General features: G+C 42.6%; 1 protein-coding gene across 1 annotated transcript in view; it reads right to left on the bottom strand.

The window, feature by feature from the left end:
• Window positions 1–16,559, bottom strand: part of ca16b (carbonic anhydrase XVI b) — a 94,623-nt gene that overhangs the window by 21,854 nt on the left and 56,210 nt on the right. The window contains exons 4-8 of the mRNA XM_035631555.2: window positions 16,119–16,267; window positions 10,176–10,271; window positions 8,002–8,068; window positions 5,278–5,435; window positions 3,874–4,066 (exon numbers count right to left, since the gene is read on the bottom strand). Of these exons, the coding sequence (XP_035487448.1) occupies window positions 3,874–4,066; window positions 5,278–5,435; window positions 8,002–8,068; window positions 10,176–10,271; window positions 16,119–16,267 (663 nt within the window). The remainder of the gene's footprint in view (window positions 1–3,873; window positions 4,067–5,277; window positions 5,436–8,001; window positions 8,069–10,175; window positions 10,272–16,118; window positions 16,268–16,559) is intronic.

The raw sequence follows: 16,559 nt of genomic DNA, 5'->3' as shown, positions 1-16,559 counted from the left end.
AAGATAATAATATGATGAGGATGTCTCATTCCCCCCCCAAAAAAGAAGAAAAAATGTCCTTTTTACCGTCTGAATGCGGCTGGGTCAAGCTGTGGTTGGGAGGACAGTGGTTCATGTGTGCGGCCTGAATGCGGGTTGACTTTTAACAAGCCAATTATTACCGTCTGCTGCTGGCGCGACTCAGAGTCGTTTCCACATGCAAAACCACTAAAAGGTTAAGATAACACGGTATCTCACAACACTGCAAGAGATCCCAGGCAGAATAGCAAATAGCCAAGCATAGTGATAAACACGTGAAGTGTAGTGATCGACGTGGTGATGCTGCAACTTGCTCTCTCCCCCGTAACTTGTTGGATCCTGTCTGTGCAGCATTAAACAGGACGCAGGAGGAGAATGAGAGAAAACGTGCACGTCGACCTCAAGGTGGCAGTGTAGGCTGCTGCATGGATGTTTACAGAGGGATATGTCAGTATGACTGAGGGACAATCTGGACATGCTTCTTAGCACATTGGGGCGAGAGCAATCGGGATCCGGTGTCAACTGACTATGTGCTCACAGGGTCTCTGCCAAATTGAAATTGTCACCACGCTTTTCTCCATTTGCACAGTGAAGCTGTGGTGCAAATTATGGACCATGATATGTGAAAAGGAGACGGGGTGGAAGGAAATCAGTCAGAGGGAGGGGGGGGAAATACATTGACAAGAAAATCTGGGGTTGTTGATGAAGTGTGACAGGTGTGAAACGCATTATAACCCATCGGATGTTTGTTGTCAAATTCAGTGACTCAACTGCTGTCATTTAATAACAGCTGAAGACACCGAGGTGGATCCACTGCCTGCACCGTTACAGGAATCAGTCTTTTCACCGTTGACAATGGTGCACTGGAAACACTTAAATCCACAGCTGGTGAAGACCCCTTATTCTCTTTTTGCATTTCTGCTAAAAAAAATGAAAAAAAAATAGTTCACAATAACTGGAGCAACTTTTGTCACGTGTGGACACGATGACTCTGTGTTAATTGGAAACTTCAGCGATCTTTCACCGTTTTTCGTTTCATGAAAACCTTTAGACAAAATGGCAGATTGGCAGCAAAATTAATTATCTCTCATCTCAAACTGTTCAAAATGTGAACGCAAAAATGGGATTTTATCATTCACACCATCTCAGGTTCAACTGAAAACATGGACTCCAGCACGAATCAAAAAGTGAATAGCCGATGATATTTCATCAGAAGCAAAATTCCACACGTTAGTGGCGTTTTAGAAAAGAATCCTATTATTTTTTTCTATGAATACAGAGACTGTAACCACCTTAAATGAGCCTAATAGTGGTTTCACCTCAACCTGCCACACTACTCAGAGCGGAGCGTGAATGTCTCTCCTGGCAGCTTCTACCATGAAGGGGAGGAATCTCACCCCTCAAGGAGATATCATTTGGTTTAAAGAAGCTGTGTGCAGATATTCTAATAAGGGTGGGAAAACAAGAATTTCACTGACAACGCAACAAAAAGAAACACAGGCGATTTTAATGTAAATAATTGAATTTTCTGAGCTACGCAGGGAAGCCAAGCGAAGCAGGTGAGGGCTAAATACCAACAAAGCAACACAGACTAACAAAATTATGTTGGACTATGTTAATATTGTTGCTTTAATTACTGTACATTCAATTTATTTTGAGAACAATAAATCGGCTAAAGCAATGAATTAAGAAACTAACACAGGGCTGACAAAAGTAAAAGTAACACCACCCTAAATCGATCTCTAACCAGAGGTATGTCAATGGACTAATGGACTGTATTTATATAGAGCTTTTCTAGTCATATAGACCATCAAAGCGCTTCACAGGAAAGTCACATTCACACACATTCATACAGCGCTGCAATTCACCACGGAAGAGCTGCGGGAGGCGATTAAGGGTTAAGTGCTTTGCCCAAGGACATTCGGACTGGCAGGAGCTGGGATCAAATGAGCGGCTCTACATCCTGAGCCACAGCCGCCCAAGATAAACCTGTCTCATTTCATGTGAAATGACAGGCATGCACAGGATGGCAGAGCTGATTGATTCCACACATGCAGTGCAGATGTACAGTAATAGAGCAAACACATATTGAAGTAAGTATTGACCGATGCATCTTGGCATTATCACCAAACCAAAAAGTATGCACCGTGCAAACAAAAACTGCAACCTGTACTCTGCATCAGAAAGGTTAGCTATGCATCTCTAATGGCCAAACAACCCCCATGGCTATAAAAGCCACAGTGATGGAACATTCAGTCAAGGTGTGGCTGTGGCTCTCACAACATTTACAACCACACACACGCACACGCACACACACACGCACACACACACACACACACACACACACACACACACACACACACACACACGACAGGTGCCACCCCTGAAGACGAAACTGACACCGTTTATTCCCAGCGTCTCCCCACAAACTATGAATCCTTACATTTTAACAGAGAGAAATAAAAATGTGTGAGACACAAAGAGAAAATGAGCACGAGGGAGGGCACGCGGAAAAAAAAAAAAGGAGAGATACTGGTCCACATTCATTCTGCCCACTGACATAATGCCACAGAAGCAATTTCACAACTTAATTTGCATGGGTCTATTTTAGCTGTGCCAAATATTAATGATGATTGCTGATCGGCCCCGTTAGAGTGCTCCAACTTCATCACAGGCATTACCAATCAATTCTCCACACTAGACACCAACAACACCACTTTAAGGAGCAGCAGCCTTCCTCATTAGTCTCCATAGTTCCTGCACTGTTCTGCTGAAGCGAGTGCTGCAAGATGTACGCATAAAGGAGAAAGACAAACCAAAATGTTCTAATAAAGCCTGGCGTGATATCTGGGCTCTGCATTACATGTGATATAGGAATGGAAGAGTGATGTGCACTCTTCTAACTGCGTGGACAAGCTGCACCCAGAAATATCATAATAATTATTACCTATTAGTCTAATGGTTTTAATCACATCATAATGTGCAGATGGTATTTTTAACCAACCACAAGGAATTACGTCTTATAGGCCTATTATTCCTTGCAACCCACTGATTTGAGCCTGAATGGGTCTCCACGTTGAGCAGCAAGATGGATTTCCTTTTTTTTTTTTTTGGGGGGGGGGGGGGTCTAAAAATAATATCAGAAAGAAAATACCGCTAAAACACAAAAAGTAGGCTTTCAGAGAAATTAAATGGTGGGAAATATAATACATGGTCAAATCTTATCTCGTGAATCTTACGATAAATAAAACCAATTAGAGAATGGCTGCAGATAGTATTGGTCCTATGCAATTATGACTCTAGACCCTCAAGAGTTCCTGTGATAATACTACTCCAATTTACACAGAAATACACATCATTAATGAACGTCTTATTTTCGCCACAGGCATTCTACATCAGTGTGGATTGCGCACCATTTCCAACAGTTCGGCCACCTTAGCAGGAGGGAAATGTGGAACCCAAATTTGCTTAACCTCTTTCCCTTTACTGGCTTCTGTTGAGGGAAGAACTGAGCTGTTTTCTTAATTCATGCTCCATTTGTTTGCGAATGGAAAACTTGACAGGCATGGCAACGGTAGCAAAGGCCCATTGGCAACTGCAAAAAAAGGAAGACGGCGTGGGAATGTTTGGGGGGTACCTTTTGGATAGGATGAGATGTTTGCTGATCTCTGATGTAACCGTGGCCTACTGGCAAGTGTTCATTGCATAATACTAATCATAACTTAACTGTAATACTCGGCAGAATTTGAATTGTTGTAACAGGAGCTCCTTGGTTTAAAACACCCAATACCCCCTGTGCTGTAGTGCAAACCGCAGGGAGAATCTCAGATGACGCATGTTTAAAATGTTACTCACCTCTTGAGGCCTCCGTGCTTGGAGGGCTTCTTAGGACCTCAGTCAAATCTCTCTGCCATGCATCTTTCACAGCTGACTTGAAGACCTTCCTGTTGTCCAGGTCCCGCAGGGGCCGGAAGTTGTTTCTCAACTTTTCTACAAACTTGACGTGGTCCTGTTGCTCTGTTGTGAAGATGGAGTAAAAGGCCTCCAGCTAGATGACAGAAGAAACAGAGAATAGCTATTTGAAGCAAATTTGTCTCTATGTGTGTCTGAGTGAGTACATGTGTGCTGGCTGTAATATATCATCCCGGACTGCATTTGTAACCACTTCCCAGTAGCTGACTGTTCACAACCACAGTATTTGCAAGAGACATTCTCACCACAGGCAGCAGGCACAGACCTCAATCATCATCCTGGCTCCCTACCGACCTGTAACTTCTCAATGGGGCAAAATTTGTGGTCATTGATTGCCATGAATGATCTCCTGCCGCGTGCTGTAATGACTACACATTACAGACACTGCGGAATCAATGTGTCCTACGCGTGCTTGGAGAAATGAATTACAGGTTCATAAAGACTATCTGTGAGCGTCACAAACATTGTGGCGCCGGTCAATATACTTGCAGCACAAGTCATTTCGGAACAAAAGATTTGTCCTCCTGCAGCTGATAGAAATTCCACTGAGCCCTGCAAATTTCTACAGCGCGCAGAGTGCTCCCGAGGATATGCAGCTGGGTATCCCGAGAATTGTATGTATAAAAGATGCAGCAAAGGAATGTATATGGGATCAGCAAAAAGCGTGGGGCATGATATGGCATACATTATCTCTCAAAATCACAATGGCTGAACCAGTCGGGTGGAAGCTGTTGTACAGTACATAGGTGACTGCGGTAAAATGCTGCATTTTCATTTAGCATATGTTAAACTGTTACTCCAATAACTCAGATTAATGAACATTTACAGTAAATCCACATGCAGCAGTATTCCATTGAAGAGCGGACAGTCACGGTCTCAGACCCACAGCATGATGAATGTATAAGAGCTATCTCATACGTACTCTCATTCAAATAACACTAATTGGCTCCCCCTTCTCGCTTAATCATCCTCTATATTGGCAGTTATGGTTTCATATGCAGAGTGGTCGGGGAGGAAAGAGGATAATGGGAAGGAAGAGGGGAGGTAGATGAGGGGAAAAATTACTTGTGCAACGCGAGTGATCCACTGACGATGTGCAAATGGGATCCGGCTGTGTGTGGATAATGTAGCTGCCTGGGCGTGTGTGTGTGTGTGTGTGTGTGTGTGTGTGTGTGTGTGTGTGTGTGTGTGTGTGTGTGTGTGTGTGTGTGTGTGTGTGTGTGTGTGCATGTATGTGTGTCTGTGTGTGTGTGTGTGTGTGTGTGCGCGTGTGTGGACTGAACGCACCTGTGTGTGGGACAGATACACGGGCCTGGAGAAGATAATCCACTCCACCACCTTGCTGCAGGGAGGCGTGGTCAGAGAGCCTGTGTATCGGTAATAGCTGTCCACTGATGACGGCAGCAGATCCCTCAGGATGAAAGATCTGAGGTTGGTCTCCTTTTCTGGGTAGAGCACGGGATCAAAACTTGTCAATACACAAAGGGATGAAAATCACAGTCTCCCGCACAGCCACAAAAATACCACATCTTTCACTCGTTAATGCTCTGCTAAAAACCCTGCATATCTTGAGTTACATTTACAAGGTCGTTCCATTTCACTCTCCCCGTGGCGTTTTTACTGCTTTCCTGAAGCCTCCACTAGTGGAATGACGGTGGAGGCACTTAAAAGCCTCACCACTTGTTATCACCCTGGCCAGATCTCTGCACTCAGATGGGCTGAGCGAGGAGCAAACGGAGGGTAGTCTGATAAAATGACCTGCCCTGACAGCTGATCTGTGGCCTGGTGGTAGCGTGCGCTCCTCTGTGTTAACAACTATAGCATGGACGGCGGGGATTAAGGCAGATCAAAATGATTACCGGATCTGTTCTATCCTCTCTGATCAGAACCAGGCAACGCCATGTAAGACAAAATAACAACAAGCGGCAGTTTGTGATGCAGAGGAATATCCTGTTATCTCCTGCAAACAAGCCATGTGGGTTATGCAAGTGGGTTTGTTTTTTTACTGGAAATATAATGTGGAAAAACTCAGATAAAGCGGAATTCACGTCAAGTCCAATCTCTCACAGCTCATGACCTTATCTGAAAAGGAGGGCTCGCCCCTGTGCCTCGTCTGTACGCAGAGTCCAATTCAGTATTCACAGCCTTTCTTCTCGCCGTCTTCAGGCGGCGTACGTGCCCTATCGCTCATGGGCCGCCGAGATGCTGATGGATGGATGACTGTGGGATAACGAGCTAGTGGAAAACCAACCACCCAAACCGGGGAGGAGGCGAGGAGCATTTAGCAGCCAGCAGGAAGAGAGTTCAAAAACCACCACCACACCCACACTGAGCTCGCTCTCGGCTGGAAGATGAGAGATACTGTGGTGTGTGTGTGCACAAACAACTGTGCATCTGCACAGCACAGCGATGAGCCACTCTCGGAGTCTGACGGGGGGGGGGGGGGGGGGGGGGTAATTTTTCGTGAAATTAACTAGCATAACCCACGCTCTGGCAACCGTCAGGGTTATATAACAAAAAAGAAAAGTGGAGCTTCAATACCACTGTGATGTGTGTGTGTGTGTGTTTGTGTGTGTGTGTGTGTGTGGTAAAACCGCAGGTGCAATATCCCTCCAGCTGATAGCAGGCCAATCAGAGAATATGCTTTTTTTCCTTTACTGCACTTACTCCTTCAAGTCTGGAATTTCACTGACTGTCACCAATTTTTAGATTCAGGTGCCAGACCACTCTTGAAATCTAAGAAATGTTCTACTTCTGATGTCATTTCAGATCCTGCCTGCCTTTCCCACCAGGAGAACCATCTCACCTGCTGCCCCTCCCCACTCACCTGCCCCCCACACGTTTCCCCGTTCCCTTATTAGTTCCCAATTATATGTACTGGTGCGTTTCCACTCGCTCTCTGCCAGATTGCCTTTGTGCCATGCGACTTATCTTTCCACCGATCTTTTCTTTGCCTGTCTGTTTTGATCCTGATCTTGTTTTTGGATTTTGGCTCAGCTGAACCCTTTGACCTGTTTGCCTATTAGAATTGTAAAAAAAAAAAAAAAAATCTCTTTTTACTTTTACATTTGCCTCCTGAATCGTGCTCTCGGCTCCAATTTCCGAGATCTGTGCTTCTATGTGTCCTCATCCACTCACATGTCCTTGCCAGTGTCTTATTATGCTCTCATAAAGACCATCAGCGGCCAGTTGGAAACAAGCCATATGTGTCCGTGTAAACAGAGCTGCTCTGTCCCAAGCTGCAGTAAAGGATTACACAGTCATGTTAAAACATCTGCTTATCTTCTGCATAAGTCATGCATGCGGTGAAGCCAGCAAAGCAGCAGTAATTTAAGACGATATGCGGCAAAGAACAGTGCCATGACATGTTCATGTAGCACTGGACATTAATAGTTTAAAGGTGAATATGAGCCTCTGCAGGAGCTACAGTCCACCAGAGTGCACATGCGCATCTGAACGTTGTCTAATTGAGGCTCAGATGTAATTAATAGTTCTGCCTCGGTGAGTGAAGCTCCTCGGAGGTCTCCTACTGTGGAGCCTCACCAGCCAGCGAGAGGCCGTATCTTGCAAATGCTACCTCATTTTTTTTGTTAAACTTCGCTCATATCTTGTGTTCAAACCAATTTCGGGTTTAAAAAAACAACAGCAGTGAAGTGGAATTAAGAGAGCATCAGTCTTTGTATCACGGAGGCAGGGAGGACTGTCATGAGGAATTTATCTCTTGGATCAACCCAAACATCAAAAACGGCGATGTCTAAGAGATTTTGTACGGGATTATTTCTTTTTTTCCCGTATTTCCACATGAATTTAATCCCCACAGCAATGTTTCATGCGGAGGGGAGATTTTGATATGATCAAAAAAATTCATCTGTGGAAAATAAATAAAGAAATGCAAAAACTTCAGGTGAACAAAGCACAACAAAAATGTATACATTTATGGAGATTACATGTAAATGCACTGACCACATAAATACATGGAATTCGTAACGGTCTTACTTTCCCTTTACTCACCATGATGCACGACTCCTTTCAGTCCCAGGATGATGGGGTCCAAAGCTGGATTGTCTTTTTGCCCCAGCTGCAGCAAATATCCAGAGACAACAGATTACAAAAGGGATTACAAGACTAGAATAATAAAGACGTAATAACTTAAGACAATCAATATGAACAAAATCCAGGGGGGCGGACACAGTAAGTACAAAATCTCTACACTACAAAATAATCGAGCAACGATACCATCTGTGATATTAAATGTTTTATTAAGACTGTGTCGGTAGGTCGACTATACAGAAGAGTTGATGCGGTCTGAAAAATGTTCAAGGCTGCTGTCTGTGTTGTAGTATTAGTATTTGATGACTAGATTGTCCATGACATTTGCCCGACCAAATAAACAGCAGTATTCAAAAGAATCTGTAAATAATTCGGTACGATGACACTTTGGTTAACATCCATTTATGAATATAAATAAAACCACTTATATGACCATTGCTCTGCTTTCAATCTGTTCACCTTAATTTTGCTTTTAATGATTCAATTTTTTTTACGAGACATTGGATCTGATGACTTCAAAGGCTTTGTGCCCTGTAGCTCTCGCTGAGCAGCGCGACCTCCACAACTCTACACGGCCGTCTGGCTACCAGCTACACCGCCTGCAGGCGCCTAACAGTGCTGATTCCCTCCTTATTGGCTAGGTCTACGCTTAATTATTCGCAATGACTGACGACTGGCAAATATTGCCCAGACCAACACTTCGCAGTATTCCCAATGTCCTACTTAAGAGACAGGACTGGACAAAACAGTGGTGGGACGCGGGGACCAATCTTCCCCTTGCTCAAGATTAATTCAGGTCGGTCAGAGGAGAATAATTGTGTGGAACTGAATGCTGAATGTGGATAACATGCGCACCTTAGAGGCCATTAATAGGCCTTTGGGGAGCATGGGAGGAACTCTCGTCATTGATTAGAAATGGTAAATCTGAGCCAACGTGTGTGTGTGTGTGTGTGTCCGCTTAAAAAACCTCGCACAGTAAACTGCTGTTCAGCGGATTGTGTATGGTGGTACTAATTGCAGTAAGCAATACGGTTGTCAGACCCAGCGGAGGCATTTAGGTCCTCGCGCGCACGCGGTTCATCACTGTCTGAGTCGAAGGCCTACATCGCAAACACCTGTGTCCCCGTTCCAGCCTGCCTTTGCCGAGAGCCGACCCTTGTCCACATACTATTAAGCTGAATGTTAGCGCGCATTGATCACCTGTCATCAGTCGCGAAGATAGTGCTCACAGAAATAAAGAGAGTAACACGGAGAAAGGGGGGGCCTGAGAGTGTCGTTGCTGCTGGTGCATGCTTTTTCGCGCTTCATAAATCTCCGAGGTGTTTTTACCGTTAACAGAAATTAGGACCATTCGTGTCCATTAGGTGCCCGCGTGCACAGACCTCCAGGGGGCAGTTTGTAGTATCTCAGAGCAATCTGCAACGTGCCAGTGAACTGAATAAAATAATCAGCAACCAGTTGAAAAGGAAATCTCCTTTCACAACACAGGTGCCTAAAGATCCTTTCTTATGAATATTTCTCATCTGCTGACCTAAATATGTCATTAATATTTCAGCTCATTCATAATTGGACAAATACAATTCCAACTCCTCGCTTTTTACATCGTCCTTTTTCTGCCCAGTATGATTCCCAAAGTAATTTCCTCAGTGTCCTTAACTTATTCCTCAGTTTCTTTACTCATTCCCCCCTTTTTATAATCCAATTCTAACATTTGGCAGTGTTAATGTTTATAAAATGATTTTATAAGCTTATGAAAAAAGATATTTTCCATTTACTAAATGACTAGCCATTACAAAGAGGTTTTCCTCCAGAGCAGTGCCACGCCTCTGAGAAAACTAATCAAGTGAGGCTGATTGGAGTGTCAAAAAAGTACTAGAGAAACAAATGTTAAACCAGATGATGTTGGCGCACGAAAAGAGATTCGGCTTAATTTGAGGTATAAACACCAAATTGAACGGCAATCCACGTGATAGTTGGTGATATATTTCAGTCTGGACCACATTGGAGAACTGACCAACACACAGACGTGTCAATCTCTAGAGCCGTGCTGCTCGTCTACTCTCTATAGGTGTTCTCTTGTAATCATGGTGTTCTTTTTATACTTGTCTTGACCTCCATCCTTGATGACGCTTTACCTCAAAGAAAACGGCCATGGCAGCAATGATGCGTCTTTCCTTGATGGCAGCGGCGAGGCTGTCAAAGTCATCTGAATTGTAAAGGTAGATCTGCATCTGTGATGGGAAACAGAGCATAAACAGCTTGAGGAGCGGACAAGGAGAACGAACAGTCCTGCCATCAATCACTCGGACACAGGAGCTGATGAAAAGCAGTTTTGAGGGGCATAAAAGAGGGAGTATTTATCACACTCATCAATCTGCCATAATCGGTGTCATTCCTTTTTGTGCGCTGCCACTCCTGGAGGATGCTTAAGAAATACAGCGGCCCATTCCTCAGGGCCACTGTCCTCACAGAGGCGGTCGCGAGCAGAGTCGAAGGACTGCAGGAGTGGGCTCTTTTCCTGTGCTGAGATCTAAGAGAATAGTGTCCTTTTAATCATTGCACCCAATTACCTAAAATCACCCACAACATTGATTCTGATTTGGTTGTGTGGGTAAAATCCACAGACCAACATCCACAGAATACACCACTTACCTGCTATGGCTCTGGTTTTCCTTTTCAAAAAAACAGAAAACATTTCCATTCCTTTCATTTCAAAGCAGACTCACAGGGTGGATCAAAATCAGTAAGTGATTCTAAAAGTAGCAATTGGAGCCGTCCATCATCTCGCTGTATCCGGCCTCTTGAAATTGAAAAAACCCTTTCATGTCACTGAACCAAGTTAACTGGCAATAAGAAAGAGGTCCTAGATGTTGATTTAATTAAAGGCTGCACTTGCCTTTTTTTTCCCCCCACTCTCTTTTCCAAAGGAAAATTACGACAAACCCCAAACTACAATTACAGGTGCTGACAACAGACGCACAAAGTCAATGTAAAGAAGTGTGTAAATAAGGACAAATCCATTAATGTGCACCGCGGGCCTCAACCAGGTACAAAGTGACTCAATCCAGATCATTTAAGTAAATCAGTTTCCTTCAGAGTTCCTTTAACGCCAGACTTTAATGAAGCTAATTTGTTGTCTGAGAACTCAGCAAGAAGGAGCAGTGGCCATTTGTCACCCTTCAGATGTTATTAACTACATTACCCAATTACGTCGCCCCCCTTAGGCTTCATTTACTCGCCGAGATTGGCTCGTGTGACCCGCTCTTGTTAACACCGCACTTTGTAAAACGTGATTATCAAACAAATTATCAATGATCACTTAGCATGTTCTAAGCAGCCAATACAGGAATAAATGTTGCCAAAGGGGATTTGAATCACTTGATCATTTCACGGAATGTTTTTGAGGTCTGACGTCAAACTCCTCGTCGGAGTAAACTTTCAGACACATTCATACATGTTAGTCTTTAATCAGTACAAAATTAACAATACTTTTGGACAGCAAAATATGGAAAGACCACGGCCAATCTGAAAATGTTGAGTGCCAGTAATCAATGGCAGCTTTCAAGAGACCAGACGGAAAAGGTGGAAACTAAAAGAAAACACAACTTTATTTGAGCTTTATAATTTGCCGCCTGTTTTCTCTTTAGAGCGTAAAGCCCATGAAACCATCTTCTGAGACATTCTCTTGTCTAGATTCAGTTCATAACTCTCATTTTTATTTTATTCTTTGTCAAGTTTTCAGGCCCAAAGTGAGTCTGCATTCCTGAGTTCCATTTAAGCACAAACAGGTGAAAAAACAAAGTCATGTTTGGCATGATTTCCCGAGACGATATCGAGGGGAAGGACACGAGAACTACAAGTTCAGCTCATTTCAATTCCCATTTTCTTTCTTTATTCTTTACTCGACGGTGCTAACCACAGCACTTTGTTGTGAACAGGTAAACCTGTTCTTTGACACAATTATCTCACTCCAATCACACATAACCATCCACCTCATTCTTCCACTTGGGCACCCAGCAGAGTGCTAAAGCAGTCAGTTTCAAGAAGAATTGAGTGTCAATACAGTGGGGGGGGGGAAATATTACAGATAACTAACAGGCAATATAAAAGACAAGACCGTAGAAAAGAGAGGATAATGGGTCAGTAAATAAAGGTATACTGCATTTATTACTACATTTTTCTAATGTTTATGATTGGTCATGTTTATATTTCTGCCATGTTCAGTGTTTTTATTCGTGCATGACTCTGTTTTTACCTATGTGTTTTTTACAAGTGAAGCACAAAGCAATTTTGTTTTTGACAAGTGGCTCAAAAGCCAAACCCTAACCCTGACTTGCCTATTTTCATACTGACCCAATTTTTTGGGGACTGTACAAAATACAGTGGTGAATATGAATACTTTGACACTGGTCAAGTTCATGTGCTGCTGCTGTGAGTGACACATGATAAACACACATCATTCTTCAGGTATTATTGCAGATGGCCCTTGCAGCCGTCCCGTTCCCTGCCACGGACCTCAGTAATGCCATGCTCCGCCAACCGTGGCAGCAACTCGCTCGTTCTGGGGTGCTCATTAGTTTTCATGTTTTCACAATCTTGTTTTGTTTTCTCTATTTCAGTTGTGTTGTCTATACTCTGTGAACTTGGTTTGTATTTTCCATATATGTGTGTGGCTGTATTTTTTTTGTGTATTCACAACACATTTTGTTATGTTTCATAAGCTTGGCAAAATTGATGATTGTGTTTTCCGATGTCCAGTGTATTTTACATCTATACAGTTTTTTTTGTGAGTGCTGTCAAACTGGCAAATATGTTTTCTTCACTTGCTTGTGGTTTTTGTATCTTCAGGGCTTTTTGTTGAGGTTTGGTGTAATGGCCTCTCAGAGGCCCCGTACCCCTCCCCTCCCCATGTCTTGACCCTCCAATGTATACTTAACTTTCTGATGCAAATATACTTCCAGTGCTACTGGAGCTGTACTTCAATATAATGCACTCCACACTCAGTCCGACACTTCACATTCGTAGCACTGTGTGCAAACGCTGTACCCTTCCAAGGTATGATTTGTAAGTCATGTATAATTAATCTAACCTTGGTGACACCCTAATATATTATTAGAAAGATCTCCCTATGGTGCCCTGAGGCAGGAAAAAAATCCACAGTTTCATTTTTCATCGTGCTGTTTGAGCGAACAGGTGGTCCATCTATCGATTCCCCCTCTTTACTCCCATGAAAAAGACTGTTGTTAGATTAATTTCGCGAGCTACAGGCCCGGGCACGCTTTTCTTATTTTGTATGTTACAGATGCAGAGCAGTTCCATAATACAGAAAACTGAATTTGTCTTTCTACCACCTGCACCCATGTGTGAACTACAGTATACATGTGCAGGTGAACTGTGCAGGTGAGATCGGCTCTTTGAAGTCAAACGCTTTACGCAGTGTGGTTTATGCAGCTCGGCGGCCGACTGTGACTCATTTGGTGCGGAGAGCATTAGACAACAGATTTGAAAAACAGTGCGTTTAAAAGAGACAAATAGGCCCTGCAGCTCACCCTCAAGGTCACGCTGGTTCAGCTCTTGAAGAACAAAACATGGGCGCACCAAGAAACAAAAGCTAGAAAAGATCACTGGATGCATGAAGCACAAACATTTGGAGACGTAGGGAGTTCTGCAGCACACGAGGTGTCAGATGTGATATAATCTCAAATACATCAAACCCTGTCAAGGCATAAATATGACAAATTAAAATGCCACATCTTACAGGATGGAACAGTTAAATGGCCAAAAGCTAGACCCAACATAACCATGTTCCTCTTCGACCATTCATCATTTGATTTCACTCTTTCAGATTCTGGACTACAGTGTGGAATATGGCACCATGTTTGATATATGAAGGCTGATTTATCGACAGGGGAGAATTCTTAAAAAAAGAATAAGAAAAAAGGCAGACCTCCCACACTGAGCCGTTGGTTCTTTACAATATGTGGTGCACTATGCACATATACAGTACATATGTAGTTCACAGTAAATATACAGTATATGCTGAATTGTGAATATCAGTTTTTTGTGCATCCTGCAGGAGAGGTCAACTCAAGACTGATTAATTTACCAAGAAAAAAACATGAAGTTCCCTATGAGGGGCTGTCTTCTGTTTGCCCTGTTTGTTCTTAAGCGGTAATTTCTCTATGGTGTCACTTATAAAACCCTCAATGCCCATCATACCGTACAGTACCGTATGTCCCGTCAGTCCTTTCTGGGCTGCATGTTTTTTGGCATGTTAGCAGAATAAAAGGTACAAGTTATCAGACGTCTTCTGCATCCAAACTACAGCTACTGTTCATTCATGATTTCTGTTGTGCATTCAGCATTCCATTCATTGATTTCTTACATAAGCACAAATACTCTACTTGATGATTGGTGAATGATTGTTATTAAGCCCTATTTTTTCATGAACATGGATAGGGTTAGGTTATCTTTGGATACTATACACAACAGTTATCCTGTAATTTAATAAATTAAGGCTTTGTCCCCCCCCCCTCACAGATAAAAAACAGTATCATCCTTTTTAAATTTCAAGTGCATTAGCATTGGAATCTGTGCCGTGTGAGAAATCAATGCAAAAACCTCTGGTTTGTACACAAAGTCGTGCTAAGCTACAAATCTACATTATATATCACATCTATAAATGGTGCATCTGGAGGGCATGCTTTTCTTGTTCATGCTCAGCTTTTCTCTAACAACTGCCCAAATTGGCCATTAAAGTGAATTCCACCGTCTCATTCAGAAGCACACCATCAAAGGAAGCCATATGCTCAACAGCTTTATAATGGCTGTATATAATCCGGTGCCCTTTAACACTACGCTGAACACAAAATGATGTGGCAAAAAATAAATCTAATTACTCAGCCATTCAGCATCAAAAGCGGTGCCTGCAGAGAGGGCTCCAAAGAACAGGGCCAAGAAAACAAACGAGGAGGACTCTAGCTGTGCGTTTGGAGATAGGACGCGGAGACACGTTGACAGGGAGCCATTTCCTGGTTTCACACACTGTTGTGTTTACACTAATTATTTGACAATACAGAGGGTAAAAACCTTTTATACAAAACCTCAAAACTATGTAATAGCATGACACGTTCACATATTAACTGTAGATAATGAATGGGAAAAATTAAATAATTGAGAGGCACCACATACAAAGAGCGGGATTTCTGCTCTAATCCATGAGACAGAATACATTTCAGACTCAATACCCTTTATATCTGTGCTACAAGAGTTGGTGATGACTGTTCTTGTTCTTTACTTTTCTTGTATTGTTTTCTCTGCCTGTTCTTTGTCTTTGGACAATAATGGCATCGGATAAATCAGTTGTGATCTTATGTAAAAAAAACAACTAAAAAAAACATGTCAAGGGCAAGAAAAGTACCAACTTCCGCTTTACTGTTCATTTCATTAAATCTCTATTACAAAATGTCCACTGGTATATCCTTGCTACTGAATCAAAGAATATCAATTATGTATGTTTATTTGTCATAACGGAACTCGAAAGATTGTATTAAAAACACTTCCTGTTCTGTACATTTGTCGCCTCTAAGCATTCAGCACCCTTTTTGAGGACGGAGTTCAACTTAAAATAGCTAACGATCAAAGTGAATTTTGTTTTCTTTGACAATCTTTGACCCTCAGCTGCCTGGAGAGGAGCCAAAGCTAGATTTCTAAAAGCATGAATGGGCTGCCTCCATTCTACATCAACTCTCTGACACCACCGAACTTGTGAAGACTAAAATGCCCGCAGGATATTTTCAAGCAGTATAGAGTGTGTGCCACAAAGAATTCAGTCAATTCTACAAGGAACAGTGTCTTAATTTTCATGTTGGTGTTAGAGCGGTTAAAAAGGCCTTAAATAAATCATACACTATGTCCAATTAAATATCTACTTACTTAAAAAAAAAGAAGATATCTATTGGTTGTTCTCTCTAAAAACTCAGCCATCTAAACTCGACGTTGTGCCGACATCTGCGCTGACCCTCAAGATCCCACATCGCACATTTGTCAAGATGTACTGTAGCAACAGGATGTTTTACCTCTACAGGGAATCTTCTGCCACTTAGGCTGTGTTCCGAGCCTGCTGATCCATTACTCTGGCCCCAGTGAAACTCCATCTTTTCAGCCTTAAAGCGGCCTGGCAGTCCGGCACCTCTGACAAAGTAGTCATCCTTCAGGAGAACAGCAACTGGAGCCAAAGAGGAATAAAAAATAAAAAAAAGATGGGAAATTAAGTATATCCATGCAACTGCAGCAAAATGGAGATTAGTTGTCACAGAACTGATTGTAGAGGAGCTCATAGCAGTGGTGGCTCATACATTTTTTTTAACGCCTATTATCTCAAAATCAAAACTTAATTTCTCATCATCTAAATTCTCATCTTCGTATTTTCGTAATGGCAGCTCAATTACCCCCCCCCCCAAAAAATAACACATTTATTTTTTTGTGGCGTTCCTATTTATTCTGATCCTGAGATTAGT

Source organism: Scophthalmus maximus, chromosome 6, assembly GCF_022379125.1.
Source record: "Scophthalmus maximus strain ysfricsl-2021 chromosome 6, ASM2237912v1, whole genome shotgun sequence".
NCBI classification, from domain to species: domain Eukaryota; kingdom Metazoa; phylum Chordata; class Actinopteri; order Pleuronectiformes; family Scophthalmidae; genus Scophthalmus; species Scophthalmus maximus.
Note: the sequence above shows the minus strand (reverse complement) of the source record. Positions and strands in the feature narration are given on the sequence as shown.